Below are 19110 nucleotides of genomic sequence, written 5' to 3'. Positions count from 1 at the left end.
TTTCCCCCTGATTAGGTATCCAATTCGATATCGAATTTTTCTTTTACACCATATTCCCACACCCCTAGTTTATTGCACTGCTAGGATTCAAAGAAATCAATCAAGATGCCCACTCTTGGTCTGCTCAGGGAGACCATTTGTATAGAGGATCTGAAAACAATCTCTTCCCGACAGCTTTTCCTTGCCATGCATATTCTGTTCTTGACAGCCAATAGTGTGGTCATTGTGCATGAGCACAAGAGGAGCTAGTACACTAGCTATCACCCTCATTGAAGGGTTACATAGCCACAGTTAAGAACCTTGCAGACTCAACGAATCGAGTTACGATTAACTGAAATGCAGCCCAATCCACGATAAATCTTGTCTATCACAGAACTCAGTAGAGACATGGCTTTCCTTTAAAAATTATATTTCAGTAAAATTTTTTTGCCCTTTTGGGCAGATTAGCTCAATGTGGCACAAGAAAAGCACAACTGACGTATCACTTCCATCCCCTAATTATAATGCAGTCCTGCACCTATTAAGATACTGCAACACTCAACGCACACGGCTCAGAAAAAAACATCCATGTTAAATCGCCATTATTTTAAACCAATAAGAAGCACGATTTCTTTAATGGTGCATCAGTTATGCCTTTTCAATCCATATATATATAAAAAAAAAAAGACAATAACCGCAGTTCACATGCTATAGTTCAGTGCCTCTTACTTCAGAAAGGATGCTAAAAATAAAATTCTAATGTGAATTCCCCCAAAAAGCATAGCAAAGACACAATTTTTCAGCTTAAACTTTTTGGTGGTCTTTTACTCTAACATTTTCTTCAAACACAATCTTTTCTTTTATTCAAAGACTTGCCATGAGGCATAATGATGCTTAGCGCTGTGCTTAAGCCAAGTAGGACACTGTGGCTAATGGAAAAGACCACAATGATGTGCAACTGCCACACTGACCTTCACAAGACCCTGCTTAAAGAGTATTTCAATAGCTTCCTTGAGAACAGGCAGCATGCCACTGTGATGAACACCGAAGCCCTTCTTCAGGAGTTCAGTCGTGAAGCACAGCTGGTCCAGATTTTTGTCCATTCCTTTGAACTGGGGACGAACTTTTTTGTCCAGGAAGGAATCCACAGCCCATTTCTCGTCATCCGTCAGCAGGTTAAGGTTGGCGAGCAGCTTCGCATTTGAATTACAGCGCCGACGGGAGAACGTGAAGCAAATAACGGGCAGCAGGTGATCCCTCTGCAGCTGCCGAATCAGCCTCTCATACCGCGCCGGGTCCTAAGGAGCAAGGACAAATGTAGCAACACACGGGAGCACATTATGGCCCTCATTTTTGAATTTTTCTGTTTTGCCCTTTTACTGACATCCGTAAGATTATTTATGCACATTAGAATTTATTACGTCATGCGGTATTACGAATGCAGTAAGACACACTACTTGTACTTCTCACATGCCATTCTTGAACAGCCTGTATTAAAAAGGTAACGTCTCCAGCAAGTAATAAATTTGTCACTGCCATAAAATTCTATTATGGCTTTTAAAAAAAAAGTTAATTAAAGCCTTCAAGATGCTGGCGAGGTTCCTTTGAATGCTCCAATTAACCACTCATAAATAAAATGGCACATAGCCATGAAAGCACAAGCTAAACAGAGGTAAATACTAAAATAATGATAGGAAGACCACACAGAATAACAGAATCAAGTACAACATTGCCTGCTCAGCAAGAAATCAAGCCTTTGCATTTCTTATGGTGCAACTACACAGGAGCCATGAGAAACACTATGGCTGGCAGTACTGGTAGTATATGTGGTTCGATCATCCAAAGCAACAAGGGCTATGATCCACGCCGTAGTAAGGTTCTGGGTAAATTGTGGCTGCTTGAGGTTTTTAACATGATTTGGGTGTCACCTCCATCAAAGCATGGCTCTTGCAGTCAGGATCGAACTCACATCCTCTGCAGTCAAGTACCTTAACCACTGAGCCATCATGCCCCACGGCTAACAGCGTAGAATATAAACATTGAAAAGTGGTCAGGCAAAATGCACTATCGGAATGAAAGCAAAGAGAAAAATACAGTGCATAGAGCTACAGTGGGCTAACAAATCATTTGCAATGCTGTAGCTATGATCACGTGACTCAGCCGCAACCTTGAATCTGAGAAAGACGAAGAAACTGAAGCGGCAAATGCGAGTAGTAAGAGCTAATGCTCTTAAAAAATAGCGATGCTGTTCTTCATGGTGCCTTTTGTGAGACGGCAATGGTCGCTACTAGCGAGACACGATCAACATGCCGACGAACATTTCCACTTTTGACTGAGGAAGGAAACTTTGCAGTGACTGTGTGGCTAACTAGCTAAACAACTCAGTGGTGTTCCCAAAACTGCTCTTCGGCAGAGCAGTGGTGTCGCTAGGGTCACCCGCATATGGTGCGGAGGCTCCCCCTCCACCCTCCATCCCCGCGTTTTAAGCACCGGATCGCAGCTTCCTTTCTACCTCCTCTGTCCTCATGGTTTGCTTTGAAGTAAGTTCGCTCTGCACCCAACCACGCAGTGCGAGTGAAGTGGCATTTTTTTCTTTTTAACGCTAGGACGCAGCAATTGTGCCCCACGACTGATAATTCAGCAAAACGTCACATCAATAGCACATATTTCCATAAAGGCACAAACAGTAGCATGTGTAAGTTGCAAGGAAATTCACTGAGCAAGCGGCTTAAGACAGGTGATTGCCCAGTATGAGGCCACGTGTTGTAATTAGGTCCCAAGCAGAGCCTTTCACACACCACATGCATACAGGCGAAAGCCTTTCACTTCGCATTCTCTGCATTTAACTTTTCTCCTCTCCTTTCCTTCAAAAGGTGCAAGTTGGCTTCCGCATCCAGACTGCAAAGTTACTAACTCGTATTGATGCCATACCAACAGAAAATATTAAGCGCGAAACTGCTTATTGGAGCTGGGAGAAGAGGGTGTCTCCAGGCTTATTTCTTTCAATGCTTTCAGTTGCGTTTCGCATTTTAAATACGACTTTGCCTTTTTCAGAGAAAAAGAAAAGGTAAGAACCGTATAATGCACTATGTGAGCAACCTTGGGTACACTCACTCTCAATTCCCCTTCTAAAGCACCTGGCCTTGTTAAAGGTGCCCTCCTATTTTTTTTTTCTAGTCAGCGCAGTGATCAGACTTGCCATTCCACTGAGCAACAGGCATTCCGGGCCTTCTGGCATTTTGAAAGTCACTGGGCCGAGAAGCGAGAAAGGCATAGGAGATAAAGGATCAAGACAAAAGACTGCCGGAGAGATACTGCCAGTGGTCCTTGCTTGGGAAAGAAGAGTGAACTGCACATGCACAAAAAGAGGCAATGCGGCTGCCGACGGGTGTCGTCACACACTCCCACTCATAGGTTTCCGATGGGTATCGAGTTAATGGTGGTGTTTCCAGGGTACACGCACGTACAGGCCTGGTCCAACGTTAAACTGGCGTGGAGTATATGACATAAACTAAGGCACGTTTTTTCAAGCACTCCCTCAAAACAGCATAATCTGTTCTGACAAGATCACACTTGCAAGTCAGTGTCTCAGCGGCACCAATGTGAGCATTTTCGTGTCTTTACACAATAATTAATTTCTCCCCCTTCCTCCCTCTCACTGCTCAGCTGAACCCCCCTTAGTGCTGCACCTGGTGCAGACCGCAACCCCCTCGCGACGCCACTGCGGCAGAGCAGTAGGTGTGCACGTTGCATTTCTTTGCATGGAAGCTTACCGCAGCGAGAAAGCAATAAGGCAGATGCAACCCCACAAGTGCCTGACTTTGGTGCATCGCATAAGCAATCACCCGTGTTGGTGCAAAGAAGTGGATTTACTTCCCAAGGGCGCTGGAGGAAAAAAGTATATTTGGATGAAGGTTACCTCCAGCACGGCAGCATTCTTGGCGTCATGGGGCTCAAAAAGTTTTTGTGTGGCGAAGGCTACTAAGCCGCTAGCACCAGAGTTGAAACAATACCATATTAAGTTGCTTCTAGACGTATACACGACATTGCTCAATGGTTGGCGTTTCCCACCAATGGCTAACTGCAGGTATGCGATACTGAGATGCGAATGTTCATCTTCAATGTTTATCGGCTGGGTTTCGCGCATGACGCCTTCGTCTGGTGATAAATTCGCAGACCAATCGCACTCAACTACGGCAAAAGAAAAGCGAAATTATGATAAGCTTTGAATCCAGCAGCTGATCCTACACAGGTGTTATTGTTTGTCTAGAAGAAACCGTATTAGACTTAGATAGTGCTGCTGTCAGCTGCAAATGAGGCTATGGTTTAAAGCAATATTTTCGCGTATATTGTGATCCGTTTACACTTTTCCCTTATTACATAAAAGTTAACATCTACTATTAGTGCTACTAACTTCTTACAAGATGAATTTTCTTCAAAAATAGACTTGTTATATAGGCCTTTGTTAAGGAAACACAAGGAAAAGCATTTGGACGTGCCTTTGCTATCTCATTGGCTCTTTTTATAAAACATCACGCCTTGGCGTCATGGTGACGCTGATGTTGTCATCTCAATATCGGTGTCATCGCTGGTGGAATGGAATCGATTTTGGCATCGTTATATTATTCCACACTTATTTAACTGCCTTCTCAAAAAGCAGGATGAAGAAATGTCAAATGAATTGATGAGTAAATTTATGAGCTGTTTTATTATATGACAACCTTGATGGGCTCATTACATGTTATACAGGGTGCCCCAGTTCAGGTGGACCAACATTTTTTGAAGAACTAAGCATTGTTCCACATTTAAATCAAGTCAGATGTATCTCTAGTAATGTAAAGCACTAACTACTATTTTTCGTTTTCTATCCGCTTGGGTAATTAGTTGGCACTGACTAACTAACTTTCTAATTATGGCTTTAAACACTAATTCATGAATAGGAAAGTTGGTGAGCAACACGAAAGCAGTCCAATCCAGGTGCTTCTGATAAGGTGGCCTTAGCGTTGTGCTTTTTATGTCAAAAATGAAACCAAGTAAAGTTGAAAAAAATAAATAGCATGTGACAGTGGACTCTGTGCACAAGAAATTGTCACAATTATACAGCAATTATATCTCGCAATTATATCTCATTTAAGGCTTAGTAAAGTTCTGCCAGATTTGTGTCTTCTGCGCAGCACAGAACAGAGCTTTGTGCTGCTGCTGGTTAGCGCCAAAAAGCATAGTGACAGCAGCTGCTGATGCTTACCTCACAACCTACAGCAAAGCGAAGCTCTTTCATGATCACCGCTATAGGCAAGAACCTGCCAGTGCTTTGCCAAGCTGCGAATAAGAACGCTGTAACCCTGGTATTATCATGTGGCATTTTTTAAATTTTACAAGCTTTCATTTTTGCCGAATAAAAAGCACTACAATAACGCTACCTTGTTGGATGCACCTAGCTCAGACCATTTTCTGGGCGTTAGAAAATAAAAAAATATTATATGTGATATGGAGCCAATGTTTATAACTCATGTTCACTTCACAACCAAAAATTGATATGTGTGCATCCCTACTATCTACTTTATCGAGTCAACAGGTGCACCAACAGCCTACACAATGCTGTTTGCCAGCTGTTGTGTTGTTTGCTATCCTGCCACCTTCATTCCCCACATGTTGCCCCCCTTAAAACCATGCCCATATGATTCCTGCAGCATCAACACATTGCACAGCTGTTTCTGTATGGGGGTCCTGTTATGTTCCAGAAATGCTCTCACACTGTCTTCAGCAGCAGCATGATCCCATATAGATAGCTAGAATATTGTGCATCAGAGGATTGATCATGTCAAAAGCAGATAATCTAAAATTAACACAAATACTGCATGAGACCACAAGACACAATGCTCAGCAGTGACATGTCTGTACCAAGCATGCAGCCTCACTATGTAACCGCACACTGATGTATGAAGCTTAGCTGCTGTCAAATGCACCATGCTCTCTTCCATACTTCTCAGCCCATTTTTTAATGCAAGAAAAGCTTGTTGAGAAGCAGTGTTGCATTCACACTGACTTTATAAAGACTGCAAAGACAAAGGCAGCCTTGATGACAAGCATGCGTTCATATTAGCACTGAAAATAATGCACCCTTCTCCCAAGTATTGAGGACACATGCTAAGGTAACATTCACATTGCTTAGTTCAAACATTTCCTTATGCTACACAAAATATGATGAGTACGGAAGGAGGAAAAAGAGGAAGACTCACTTCAAAAGACCGAGCACCTGCTGGTGCAGCTTTTTCCGCCGCACAGGCCCTCCCGTAGCTATAAAACAAAAGGGCACGTGTCAGACTCGCAGTGCAAGATAAACCAAGACCAAAAAGACAGAGGCCAAACGAATGCACCACCGACCTGGCCGTCTGGAACCGGTTGTTGGTGTCCAGAAGAAGGTAAGCTTCATAGTGGTAGTAAATATAGTGCTCCAAAGGCACAGGACGCTTCATGGTGGAAATGACGTACACTCTGCGCTGCTTTATACGCCTAGATCAAAATGAATGCAAAGGAAAGTGATGAATAGAACCTCTTGAAGCACGCAAAAAACTTCCTGGTTAAAAAGCCACACATTGTTTTAAAATGAGACGAAGGCATAAAAAGACGCTTACTTCAACATTCAATTTATTCAAAGCTTCTTTATCCTCAAATGTTCAGCAAATTCAATATGATGCAAGATACTACATAAAGTAAACAAAAAAATTCATTCTTCACTTCTTTTTTTTCAAGTCTCGTTTTTTTTTTTTTCAGGTCCGAGGCCTGAAAATTGAAAACATATGAATGAAAACATACCGAAGCCAGTGCAAGAAAATATGTTGTTAATGCAAACACGCACCCGATCCAATCGGCCAGGCCCAATGCATCCGGTACTGTAGCACTAAGCAAAATGAGTCCAACGTTTCTTGGCAGCATAATTAGAGCCTCTTCCCAAACGACCCCACGCTGCAGTGAGAGGGAGAAAATTTATAACACATAATAAATTAGTGCTTCTTCAGAAGCTGGCGCTCTAAGCAAAAGTGACTTGAAAAACTTTTTACCAGTGAGAGAGCAAGGAGATGGGATTCTTGAAAACACAAGACAAAATGAACAAGGGTTGATGTGGAGCCTTAATTCAGTTCAGTGAAGATTTTCATGTCCCAGATGAAGTTGCATGCCACGCTTCTACAAAGCAACACTACTGTTAGGAGCATGGCAAGTGACTATCTTTGACATAAAGGCTAACTTTAACTGTTTGTTGTCTACTCCGCCGCAGTGGTGTACTAGTTGAAACGTTAGTTATGAGGTTTTATGGCGCAAGAGCAACTATGGCTATATTGCACCAAACATAAGGTTAGATGATTTGCTATGTGAAGTGCTTAAAATTATGGCTTTCATATTTCATTTAAAACATTGGCTGTCTTAAAAAATGTACAAACTAGAGAAAAATCAATGAATGCTTGTTCACCTAAAAGCAATGCAGGATGAAATGAAATGTGTTCATTATAAAATACAATAAAATATCTTTTCCTAATATTCTCAAGTTGCAGGCATGAGATTGAAAGATGAATGACTCTGAGCTCATCTCTGCACAATTCACACACTGGTTTATTTTTATTTGTCAAGAGAAATCTATGAGTGATGTGCATGTGTCCTATGCGTAGACGAAATAAAATAACCTCGATGAAACGTTCCTGATGTCGGCACAATTTTCATTCCCCTAAAAGGGGTTTTACCGAATGCAGCTTGTTCTTTTCTTCATTCTCCCAATCAGCCTGCCACCTAGCTCTTAGTTTCCTGTGCACCAACTTTATACAATCCCTGTGGGGTATGTTCTCGCATTTTATTTCTCTATATCTTGCTTGTGCAGCACATGCATCTGCTCTCTCATTACCTTTAATCCCGACATGACTGGGGGCCCAGCAAAATGTTATGATTTTGGGACGTTATCTGTACAATGTTGTGTATTATGTTGCCAATCAGTGGTTCAACTGCATTCTCAGAGTTTAATGCAGTGAGGACACTTCAAGAGTCAGTGTAGATAATGCTATTTTTGATGTTTTTATTTTTTTTCACAGGCGGTCTGTTTCCTATGGGCACACAGCTGTGGGTGTCATTGTTGCGAGTATATCTGTTATGTCCGTGTAGTTCCTGTGTAATAATCTACAGTTGCAATGTATTATATATGCCAATGTGATAGACTGGGGAGTGGGGAAGTTATTTATTCTCAGGAGCGGTGACTCATGGTTTCCCTTTTCTCTCAGGGAGTCTCGCCGCCACTGAAGCAGTGGCGAACCAGGAGTTGAATCCATCGCCACTCTCGTAGCGTTGGATTTCCGCGGAGATGCCGCGGACGTGTGACTTTTGGATGTTGGCAGGTTCTCGCCAACATCCATATCCGCCACGGTGGACGCTTCTTGGTCGCAATGACCTGTAGCCTTCGCGTGTGTCTTTTTTTGTTGGCAGCGTTGGCTCTGCTCCTGTGGCAAAGTCTATTAGAACAACAGCTGCCTTCTTATTAAGGTGGGCCGACAGGTCCAGTTCAGCAGAGCTGTTCTGAGCGCCAAGGAGGCCCCTGCCAAAGGCAATGATTGAGTGATCCTCGCGCGGGATTTTTAGCCCTGTGGCTTGTGCCACTAGCTTCTATGGACAGGACATAGATGTCGACACCAGGTCCACTGGACCGACCTGTGTGCCAACTGAAACTGAAGGCAGTGGTGGTCCCCGTGTCACCACATCAGAGTATGTGCCCTTCTGTTGAAAGGAGAGCCGTTTTCTTGCCTCAGAGTATGTCAGGTTTTCTGTTGTTTTCAGAGTGATGACTCCTTTTTCAGTTTTCCAGACAGGGCATGACCTGAAGTACACGCCATGTGCACCATTGCAGTTTACACATTTCGGTGTGCGCTTACATCTGTCAACAGTGTGCTCAATTTCTCCACATGTGACACAAGTCGGCTTGCCCCGGCAAGTCAAGGAGCTGCGTCCAAAACACTGGCATTTGAAACACCACCTGGGGTTCAGAATGTAGGACCGAACTTTACAATTTAGGTAGGCTGCATGAATGGACTCAGGCAGGATCGTACTATTGAAGGTTAGGACTATGTGTTTGGTCTTGATTTCTGCCTTATTTCTTTGGATGGTTATTTGGCGGACTGCTGTTACTCCTTGTTCACCTAGTTCTTCTTAGATTTCCCCATCAGTACTTTTCAACAGCTCGTATTCAGAGATGACCCCCTTTGTTTGGTTCAGGGAGCGGTGCAGAGTTACTTGGACGTTCATTTTGCTGACATTTTGCAAAGAGAACAGTTTGTTACTTTGTTCTTTGGTGTCTACCTCTATGAGGAGATCTCAGGTTCTCTGCTTTTTAGCCTTTTAGTTTTTGCCTGCACAGTTCTTCAGGGTTTTGGCAATGACAAAAACTGATAAGTTCGCTACTGGTTCGTCGGTTATTGAGTGGATCAAAAAGAACTTAGGAAACGCTTCTGGTTTCTGCGGCACAAGTTTCTTTACATCGGTGCGACCCCTTTTCAGGGGCCGACCATGTTTTTTAGAAGTTGATTTGTCTATTTTGCATGTATGGGCTAAGGGTTCCTAATATTTCACCCTCATAGACAGAAGAAGGTCCCGAAGCCCCTCTCCTGGTAGACAGATGAGGAGCCCTTCGACTGAAACTTGACCGCAGCCTCCACCGCCACCGTTCAAGGTTTTTTTCCCTTCACCTCTCAACTTATCGCTATGTACAGATAACAGCTTCGGTATGGGGCTAGGAGTCCGTGGTGCCGCCAAGCACCAACACCTAGCTTACACATGGTGCCTCTGTGGGGAGGCGAAACGGAATGGTGTCTGTGTGCTGTGCAATGTCAGTGCTGGTAAAAGAACCTCAAGTGATAAAATTTTCGGAGTCCTCCACTAAGTAGTCTCTCATAGCCTGAGTTGCTTTGGGAAGTTAAACCTTACAAACCAAACCTGTGTGTTGTCTGTTATTTACATGCTTCCGTGTTCAGTCTGTAAGAGTCAGTATATCTGACAAAAAGAACAATCAATGAATGTAAGCCTGGCTGACAACCATGCCGACACAAAACATTTTCTAAAGGCAGTTCGGTATGTTTTAATTAACATGATCATAACTTAAATGAATCTAAGCTACTCATTCTCAAATCAGCATTGAAATTTACTAGGGATAGAAAATACAGAGAGGCATTCATAATCTACAAATTTAAAACCTTGCAATCAACAGGGACAAATGTCTCCAAAGAAAAGTTGGAATTTGATGGGCATACTGTGTTGCTGACATAACCATCTAATCAGTGCCTGCACATACGGAAGAAAAATAACACAAGGACCACGTTACACCTGCCTTCACTCCCCTATTTTTCCTTTCATCCTCCCCTCTGCCCCTCATCTTTTTTACTCTTTTATCCTTATCCACTTTTACTTTCTGCTCCAAACCTCCAGCTATGACCTCAGGCACCCTAGGACTTCGCATTTCCTTTCTTCCCCTCCTTTTTCTCTTTCCATTTTTCTTGAAAGATTTTTTCAATTCCCTGACAAGGTCTTTCTGTGCTATTCCTTCCTCTCTGCTTTGCTGTCACTCTCAGCCTCTTTTTAATTTTTTTCACTTCATATTCAGTTTTGTCGCACTAGTCAATTAGTACTTCACTGTAGTTTTTCAAGGTCAACTCTATTTACACATGTTGCAGCCTCCATGACTGGAAAAAGAGCCTTCCAAGTTCAAGCTTGCTACTGTTCGACCCACTCCATCTCTATGATTTCATTATTATGAGCTTACTCGCTTATTTGTAGCAGTTCTGCAGGTCACCAGTCTAACTCCTTGTAGCATGCTTCCCTGCAGCATTCGCAATCCCTTTTCCATCCCCTCCTCCCCCTCCCTGAGACTCCTTCCGCAGAGTGAATGCCCTATTTAAATGCCCACCAATGATGAATGCTTTGCCCAGACGTAGACTTCTTAGCTTGCCCTCAATTCTTGCTCGTTTTGTTGTCAGTCCATTTAATAAAACCCTGTCGGGGTGGCCCAGTGGAGGGCACTCAAATACTCTGCCCAAGGATGTGGAATTGAATCCTGGCCTCGGTGGCCGCTTTTTGGTGGAGGCGAAAAGCAAGGCATCCGTGTGCTGTGCAATGTCAGTAGACATTAAAGAACCCCGGTGGTCGAAATTTCCGGAGCCCCCCACTGAGGAGTCTCTTATAGCCTGAGTCGCTTTGGGACAATAAATGCCGCAAACCAAACCATTTAATGCCAAGTTCAATTGCAACTTCTTTCCATTCCTTAACAGGTTTCCTTCCACGGCTGTTCAGTGGACATTTCACACATTGCTCACACCAAGAGACATACTCCAGCTAACAATGGCAGTGGCATCCCCAAGTGGATGTAGACCACACTGAGCATCTGAGGGTGCAGCAAAGGAGAAGGGAAGTGCAGCAGCCAGGTGGCGGCACTAGGGCTGTTACACCACTAGGCCTGTCAAAGGCTTATTTTATTCCTGAATAAGATTGATATTTCAATTGTAAAGATCACAGCTTGTCATAACTAGCTGTCTGACAATAGAATGCATCGTCCATCAAAATACACTGGCTATGCAAACTTCAAAGCAGCAGGCACTAACTTCAATGTAGCCAAGCAATAGTCAGTATTCCACATACTTTTCAATTGACCTGTAAGTACTCCATAAGATACCCATCTTTAGCATCATAAAAGGGAGGGTTTCAATTTGAAACCTATCAAAAACTGGATAACACACTAAAAAGTGGCCTCTCCACACCACTACAATATTGCAGGTAGTTGACATCCACCATAGGAGTTTCTAAATTATTAGGTTTTGCAGTATTACCAGTCAAAACCAAACTGGCAAAAAAGCACCACTGTTAATGAAACGATCAGACCTGCATCCCTCAGTCATTAAAATTCAATTAATTTCTTCTTCTTTACTTTTCCTTTTTCTGCTCCACACAGACTCCAAACGACTGAAAATGTTTGTCACCTGCCTCCATACTTTGTACATCCATTAGTTCCTGACCAGGCTAATGCGAACAATGTTCAATTATTTGTATTTCTGAGTATGAAAACAATTCCTGTTAAATCTACTCCCCTTGACATAACACATTAATTCAGCTTTGCCTCCTAAGATTGCCCTCAGTACAGAGGGAGACTTCTTTCTGCACAATCACGTCTATGACTGCATTATCATCAGGAAATTATTTCCTGCATGAAAACTGCTTTAGATTACAGATGAGAATGTAAGCACAAGAACCTGGGTCTGACCTGCTGGGTGAATGTTTAAGCTCTATGAAGCCACATTCTCTAATCATAGATTGTGGTCTACAATCTCTTTCGAGCTTGCTTGGCGGTTCACGCCGAAACAGACATGGGCAGACATGAGCAGCTCTACTTGTCTGCACATAGCCGTTCTACCTGGCAAGGATGGGCAAGTGCCTGAACAGTTATACAGCAGCATTTAAACTGACAGTCGTCGAGCATGGTGCATGCAGCAGCCAGACACTCTAACGTTCACGATAAATGCATGTGACGCTAGTGTAGTCTTCTTTGGCTAGCATAAGTGACACTAACGAAGTCTTCCAGGGAAAGCCCTGCAAACTGACTAAAATTGACTTTGCAAGATACATCTCAGAAGTGCGAAACAACGGGTACACTCTGACTGCATTGCTGACGTTAGAGGTGGGCATGTGTGAAGAGCGCACCCTGCCAAGATTTCAAGGTTGGGCGCAATGGTTTTTGAAGCGAAGGACAACAATGAGGCAGCAGCTTCATCATGAATATGAAGATAAGCTTCCGAATTTTCAAACATTTCTATAGGGCTTTCCCAAAAAAGGCACGGCTGAACCATGATCGGTTCCTTCCATTTCCTCACACAATAGGCTCCTGCCAGTCACCCTAGAACTGCATTTATTGAAGGAAGAAAAGGGAGGTAAGGGTTGTACTTCTGACTGTAGTTCCATTACTTTCTGAATATTCAGGTCTTATTCGTATGTGAACCATTGCGTTTAGTGTTGATTGTGTTCTGTTCACGGAGTGCAATCTCGCTGTGGGACGGGCAGACACCATCGACACGTGGTTGTAATTGCATGTCACTTTTTTTTTTCCGTTTTTTTGCGCAAGGTTTGTGCAGTGGATTCTTTGCTAAACATCAGACAACTCATCCTCTCCACGTGCTGATGATCTTTTGCGAACGAGTAGACGATTCAGGAGAGCCGACTGTAGTATCGCATCTAGGTTGGGACGGTTTTGTGAGATCCTTTCCAGAATGGCATGGGCCTGATATTTTTGTAGGACACCTACGGCAGCATTATTAGAATATAAGGTATGCACCACTCAGTTGAGTATAGGCGCATTCAAGTATAAAGTGCACTGAGCGAGGTTCCCTGCAATGAGTTCAAGCAAGCAACAATCGAAGTTGTTCACATATAGACTTGTAATTTTTTATCGTTGCTACCTCGTCATTTTACATAATTCTGTCTTGTTTGGGGATGGGAATGAAATTAGAAATAAAATCAATGAAGTTCTTGTAGAAAACATTTCAGAACATGGTTTCGTCATGAAGGTATACAGTCGAACCCCATTGTAAGAGACACTGATGTAACAGACAGTCGGGTATAAAAAACACTATCCTCCCGAATGGTTGGCAGCCCTAGGTCTCCCATTAACTAGACCTCTTTTTTAACAGACAGTGTATGCAGAAGACAATCGGCTATAGAGGACAAGTTAGCCTTGACTTCTGGTTTTTAGTCTCGCTTGTAACAGACATTTTAACATTAGATGCGACCCCATCCATCTCCAGGTTCAGTTGCAGCCACGGTGAAAACAAGCACGAGAGACATCTGCGCTGTCATTATTAATTACCGCCTCAGCAAACAAAGAGTAGGTCAGTCAGCTATGAAATGACTAAAAGAAGCACCTGCTGTGGGAATGCAACGTAGAGAGGCTCATCAGGCTTGCTGCGAAGAGCACAAGCGAGACTGCACATGCGAGCATCTGCACGAGCCTACCCGGAGAGCGCATTGGGTTCTCCAATTAGTGGAGCTTTGTATCAAGAAGCACCATAGGTGTTCTGTCCGCTGGTCTACAGCAGAAATTGTCTATTAAGCTACATTTTAGCATAAACAACAAACCTATCCAGTAAATGTGAAGAAAGCGATCAGTTGGTGATGTAAACAAGCCATTGTGCCTAGAAAGCGACATATAGTCAAGCCAATACCAAACAAACAACATAAAAACAGAAGTATTTCTGTTTTGGCGAAGACAAATAAACTGCTCTGGTCGCTATTCAGCCACTTTCAACTCCACTCAGAAAGCCTCATTTGCTTTTTATTTTTTATCAAATTAGCAGCATTCACAGACTTGTTACTCAGAGCCTCTGTTCCCATTTGTGAAGCAAATATTAACTTGAGAGATATGTCTACTGGTGATGTTTTATAGTTTTGGCTGCTTTTAGCCCCTTGGTGGTAAGCTGGCTACTTTTATGATTTCGTGGCACTTTTTAGACCCGAGTTCTTTTAGCGTTACCAGACATATAACTTGTTCCGTAACTGCGAATCGCAAGTTGCGGTGCCACGTCAAATCGCAATGGCACTTTGCAATCGCTACAAATGCAGTTTGCCAACATATACAGCTTTTGCCTAGCAGCCATGAGGCTCTTCGCCTGATTGTCAAGCTTGATGAAGCTGTGTTGACGAACAGCATCAATGCAGCTATGAAGCAAAGATTTACAACTATTTCAGCTGCGAGGTGTGTTCAGCGTGTGGTAAACCAAGCAAATGCAATATGCAGCTATAATAACGCTTTTGCTATAGGATATACCCTTCTTTTCTGTGTACGTTAGAAGTAGGATGCCCATATCGAAATAAGGTCTGGTTAGCAAATGGGAATGTGGTACTCTGCTTATAAGGGACCTCTCATATAAGAGGCAAAAACTGCTCCCCAGTGCATGTCCTTTATAAAGGTGTGTGTGTTGGGTTTAATGGCACATAAGCAACTAAGGCTATCATGCACCAGACACGAGATGTATTGTGTTTATGTTAGGAATACGATATCAAGGACATTACAACTTGTTTAGGAGCATTGCCTCTTCTAAGAATTTAACAACACTGAATGTATCGACAATTGCATCCTCTCCGAGGAGCAAGGCAGGGTGAAATAAAATTTGCTCTCCGTAGAAGTGTGTAAAATCTTTTTCTCTCAGTTTCTCGAACTTTATGCAGGAGAATAAGTTGTGGTTTATAGTGACTTCTTCGCCACATCCTTCACATATCGGCCTTTCTTTTTTCCTACAAATGAAGTTGTGCGTCAGATGGGCATGTCCGATATGGAGGCGACACAAAATTACTTCAAATAGGCGCTTTTGATGGTTACATGACTTCCATTCCTCAAGTTTTGGTTTCACGGCATGCAGTTTGTTGTTTGCTTCATTGTCCCATGAAGCTTGCCATTTTCTTCTCAGTTCTGTTTGTACAACTTTTTTTGCATCCCGATATGGTATACTTTCTTTCTGAATTTCTGGATTGCAGGCAGCTGCAGCAATTGCATCGGCTCTCTCATTGCCTCTGATCCCTATGTGGCTCGGTACCCAGCAGAACTTTATTTCCTGCCCCCGTGTTTCTGCTGCTATTATGGTATCTATTATGCCTCCCACTAAGGGCTCTACTGCTTTACTGGGATGTAGAGCTGTGATAGCACTGAGGGAATCAGTGAAGATTATGCTCTTTCCTATGTTTTTCTTTGGTATATGTTTTACGGCTACGGAAATGGCATAACTTTCAGCAGTGAAAACTGATGCGCATTTGGGCAGTCTTACTGCTTTTTCCCATTTGTCTTGCACTATAGCGCTTCCCACATGATGTGCTGTCTTAGAACCATCAGTATAAAACGCCCTGTAATTTTTATATTTTTCCTCCAGAGCCAAGAACTCTTGTAGCATGTGTTCATGAGGAGAAAGGTTTTTTTTGAAACTGTGCAAGTGTGAAGTCACATAAACATGGGAGACTGTACCAGGGTGGTTTTGGATCTTGCCTCGGGGCGATGTTTGGAAGGCTCTGCAGTATTCCTAGTTCTAGGCACTTTTCTTCAAAACGGAGAGATAAAGGTTTGATTGAGTGTGGCTTGTTTTGGAACAATATTTTGGAGGTGCACTTTGTAACTATGGGGAAGCATATATGGTTTGGCAGGGATTGTAATTTCAAAACATACGAGCAAGTATGTAATGATCTTCTGTATTCGAGGGAAGGCTCATTTGTACCTACGTAGAGGCTGTTTATAGGAGATGTGCGGTAAGCCCCAGTTGACAGACGCAAGCCAAGGTTATGCACCGGATCTAACCGTTTTAAATAGGATGGTCTTGCGGACCCATAGACTATAGAGCCATAGTCCAAACAAGACCGTACAACAGATCGCAGAGATTTCCTATCAGACCCCCAGTGTTTTCGCGAAAGTACTTTGAGTATGTTTAGTGAATTTGAAGCCTTCTTTTTGAGGGCGTTGATATGAGGTAGGAATGTGAGTTTTCTGTCAAAAGTTATCCCTAGAAACTTATGTTCGTTTTTAACTAGTGAAGGGGTTCGTCAGCCATCAATTCACCAATCTTATAGTGAGCGTACAATAAAAGAGAGAGGTTCTCTACGCCTGCCCATTGTCCCATGACTCAAACAGCATTCTGCCTCGTGTGCATCGTAAAGCTCAGCAACCGCACTCTGATTTGTCTTGTGGCAGCTGTGTACTGCTTGACTCTTCCCCAAAAATTCTTTGTTTCCTCAAAGTATAAAGCATGGCACTCAAAGCAGGATTTGGTATACCATGCCTTGGTCCCTTTTTTCACAACAAGGACTTTTCTGGTGGGGCGAGAGGCCTGAGACGGAAGTAGTCGGCTAGTGCATTGTTCGCTGCCCTTCCTTCTCAGAAATATGCACGCCGAGGTTTCACTGACGGCCATGTCGTTCTGCTAATAATGACACACACTACTTTTCAAAACGCCTTACTCTATACACTGCAAGATTTCATGCAAAGCCTGCACTCCCCACAATGGAAGTGCTGCATCATTTGTGGGCGCATCTGGTACGGATACGTGCGGTGAGAAACCCGATGGTCATTCTAGTGGCGCATTATGGTGCACCATAATGCCTTTAACAAAGATGCAGAAAGCTGTGATCGGCACACAGCACAATGACGGAGCCGCAACAGCAGCTTCCCCGCTCCTCAAAATTCGTCAAGCGACGTCTTGGCCAATCACAGGCGGCAGCGCGACCCACAGTGAGCCCTGTCGCATGGCTGCATATTTCTGCTTTTTTCTGCCCGATTTCAACCTGATATTCGAGCTCACAGCATCAAAAATTGTGGGTTTCTGCTGCATGCCCGATTTTTGCAAAAAGTGCTGCAGTGTCCCTTTAAACTGATTCCTTCCAGCACTTAAACTGCCTGACCAAAAACTGTACTTGGTGGTAGAAAGGTGCATCACGACCATGTGCAATTGTCACCTTTTTTAGATTTCTTTAGGTTTCCTTTTTTTCTTTGTTTGTACTGAATTTCACCAGGAAATGATGTAGAACTTCCCTGCATACTTTCTACCTTACACTTTACTGTACCTACCATTCTGTCACTTCCAATGCTTTAACCCTTTCACTGTCACGTTTTTGCGCTCCCCCCAATGTCACCGATGTACCGGTATGTTCTCTATCGTGCGTTCAAAACTTTGCGCCTGAGCGCAATGCTGGCACGCTTGGACTGCTTATGCTATCAGTCAAACCTTTCTTCAAGTTCTTATTTTTGCCCCGCACCGTGTTGGTATGTATATATTGAAGAGTATGGAGTGACCATGCCCACCCCCACCACCTTCTTTGCTGTGGGGTGCGGTCGCTCCACGCGCGCTACTCTCTCGTGCACGCGTGCAGTTACAAGTTCAAGGGTTGTTCTGCCATCTGCTGCAGGTTTGCAGGTTTTTATGTTTATTCTGTTGGCGTGTGTGCTACAATGCGTCAAGTTCGGGGGCATGCGTTGTTGCCTCTCCATGACTCAATCACTGCTTTTGCTCTCTTTTGCGGCACCCTTGCTTGCGGCTAGTAGCAGCAAAGAAGGTTTTTTTAGCCTCTATGCGTTGTTGCCTCTCCATGACTCAATCACTGCTTTTGCTCTCTTTTGCGGCACCCTTGCTTGCGGCTAGTAGCAGCAAAGAAGGTTTTTTTTAGCCTCTTTCCATCTCCCTCTGTCATCTCTATTTCACAACGTGCCATTTCTCTCCATTGCGCGGGCCACTGAAAGTGTGCCCTCCATGCGCGCGGTTACTTTCGGATGGCTGACCGCGTGGGAGCTTCGACTGCGGACTGGAGCGATGGATCTCCTGATTATGAATACGAGCCAAGCTCGGATTTGGACTCTAAAGAAGTATCGAGCAGTGTTTTTTCTTATATTATCCTCATTTATCTCACTTATGGTCAGGCTGATGATGACAATGATGTTTAATAACAACACCTGCAGAACACTGAAATGTGCATATTCCATTGACTATGTTAGTTGTATAGCAATCATATTCAAAAATAAATCGCTATGCTCGTTCCCTGAAATCAAGCTGACACTGGGGGTGTGTCACGGCAAGAAACACCCAACAGCGAAAGAGTTAACAGGACTGCACTGAAACTGTACACTGATGTCCAGACATGTGACAATCTGCATTTACATGGTCAGATCTTTAATTAATGCTGGCAGAACATACTGGGGAAGCCAACTTACTGAGCCTCCATTGTACATGCATCAAGTGACATTCTGAAAGTGTTTGTTTTGCACTAATTAATATTTGTATGTCGTCATGCTTGCAAATGTAATGAGAGCTTCCTGGTATCTGTGTAAGCCACCTTGACTGGTAGCTTATTTGTCCTTGGTCATTCTTAATGACATAAATTGAATTGTTTCCTGTATGTATAGTGAATCTTGTGCTTTTTGCCCTTTTAACTGATCTCGATCATTCCTATGCAATCAGTATGTGCGTTTCCGCATACTCGTAGTGTTTCCATTGGCCGATTTCTCATTGGTTCCTTGTCATCCTTATGGATATCTGCACTTTTTCTGTGTGCTTTCAAATAGTCCTTTGCCAGTTGCCATTTAAGCCTTCCTAT

At 43.3% G+C, this 19110-nt stretch overlaps 1 protein-coding gene across 3 annotated transcripts in view; it reads right to left on the bottom strand.

Annotated features, from left to right (window-relative positions):
* The window catches only part of LOC146192617 (superkiller complex protein 2-like), a 131683-nt gene that overhangs the window by 71620 nt on the left and 40953 nt on the right, over positions 1–19110 (bottom strand). For all 3 annotated transcript variants that reach the window (XM_084602511.1, XM_084602512.1, XM_084602513.1), the window contains exons 12-15: positions 6839–6945; positions 6364–6492; positions 6219–6276; positions 951–1277 (exon numbers count right to left, since the gene is read on the bottom strand). In XM_084602511.1, coding sequence (XP_084458637.1) covers positions 951–1277; positions 6219–6276; positions 6364–6492; positions 6839–6945 — 621 coding nt within the window. The remainder of the gene's footprint in view (positions 1–950; positions 1278–6218; positions 6277–6363; positions 6493–6838; positions 6946–19110) is intronic.

This window comes from Amblyomma maculatum, chromosome 4 (genome assembly GCF_055883805.1).
Source record: "Amblyomma maculatum isolate TAMU_Amacu chromosome 4, ASM5588380v1, whole genome shotgun sequence".
Lineage (NCBI taxonomy): Eukaryota > Metazoa > Arthropoda > Arachnida > Ixodida > Ixodidae > Amblyomma > Amblyomma maculatum.
Note: the sequence above shows the minus strand (reverse complement) of the source record. Positions and strands in the feature narration are given on the sequence as shown.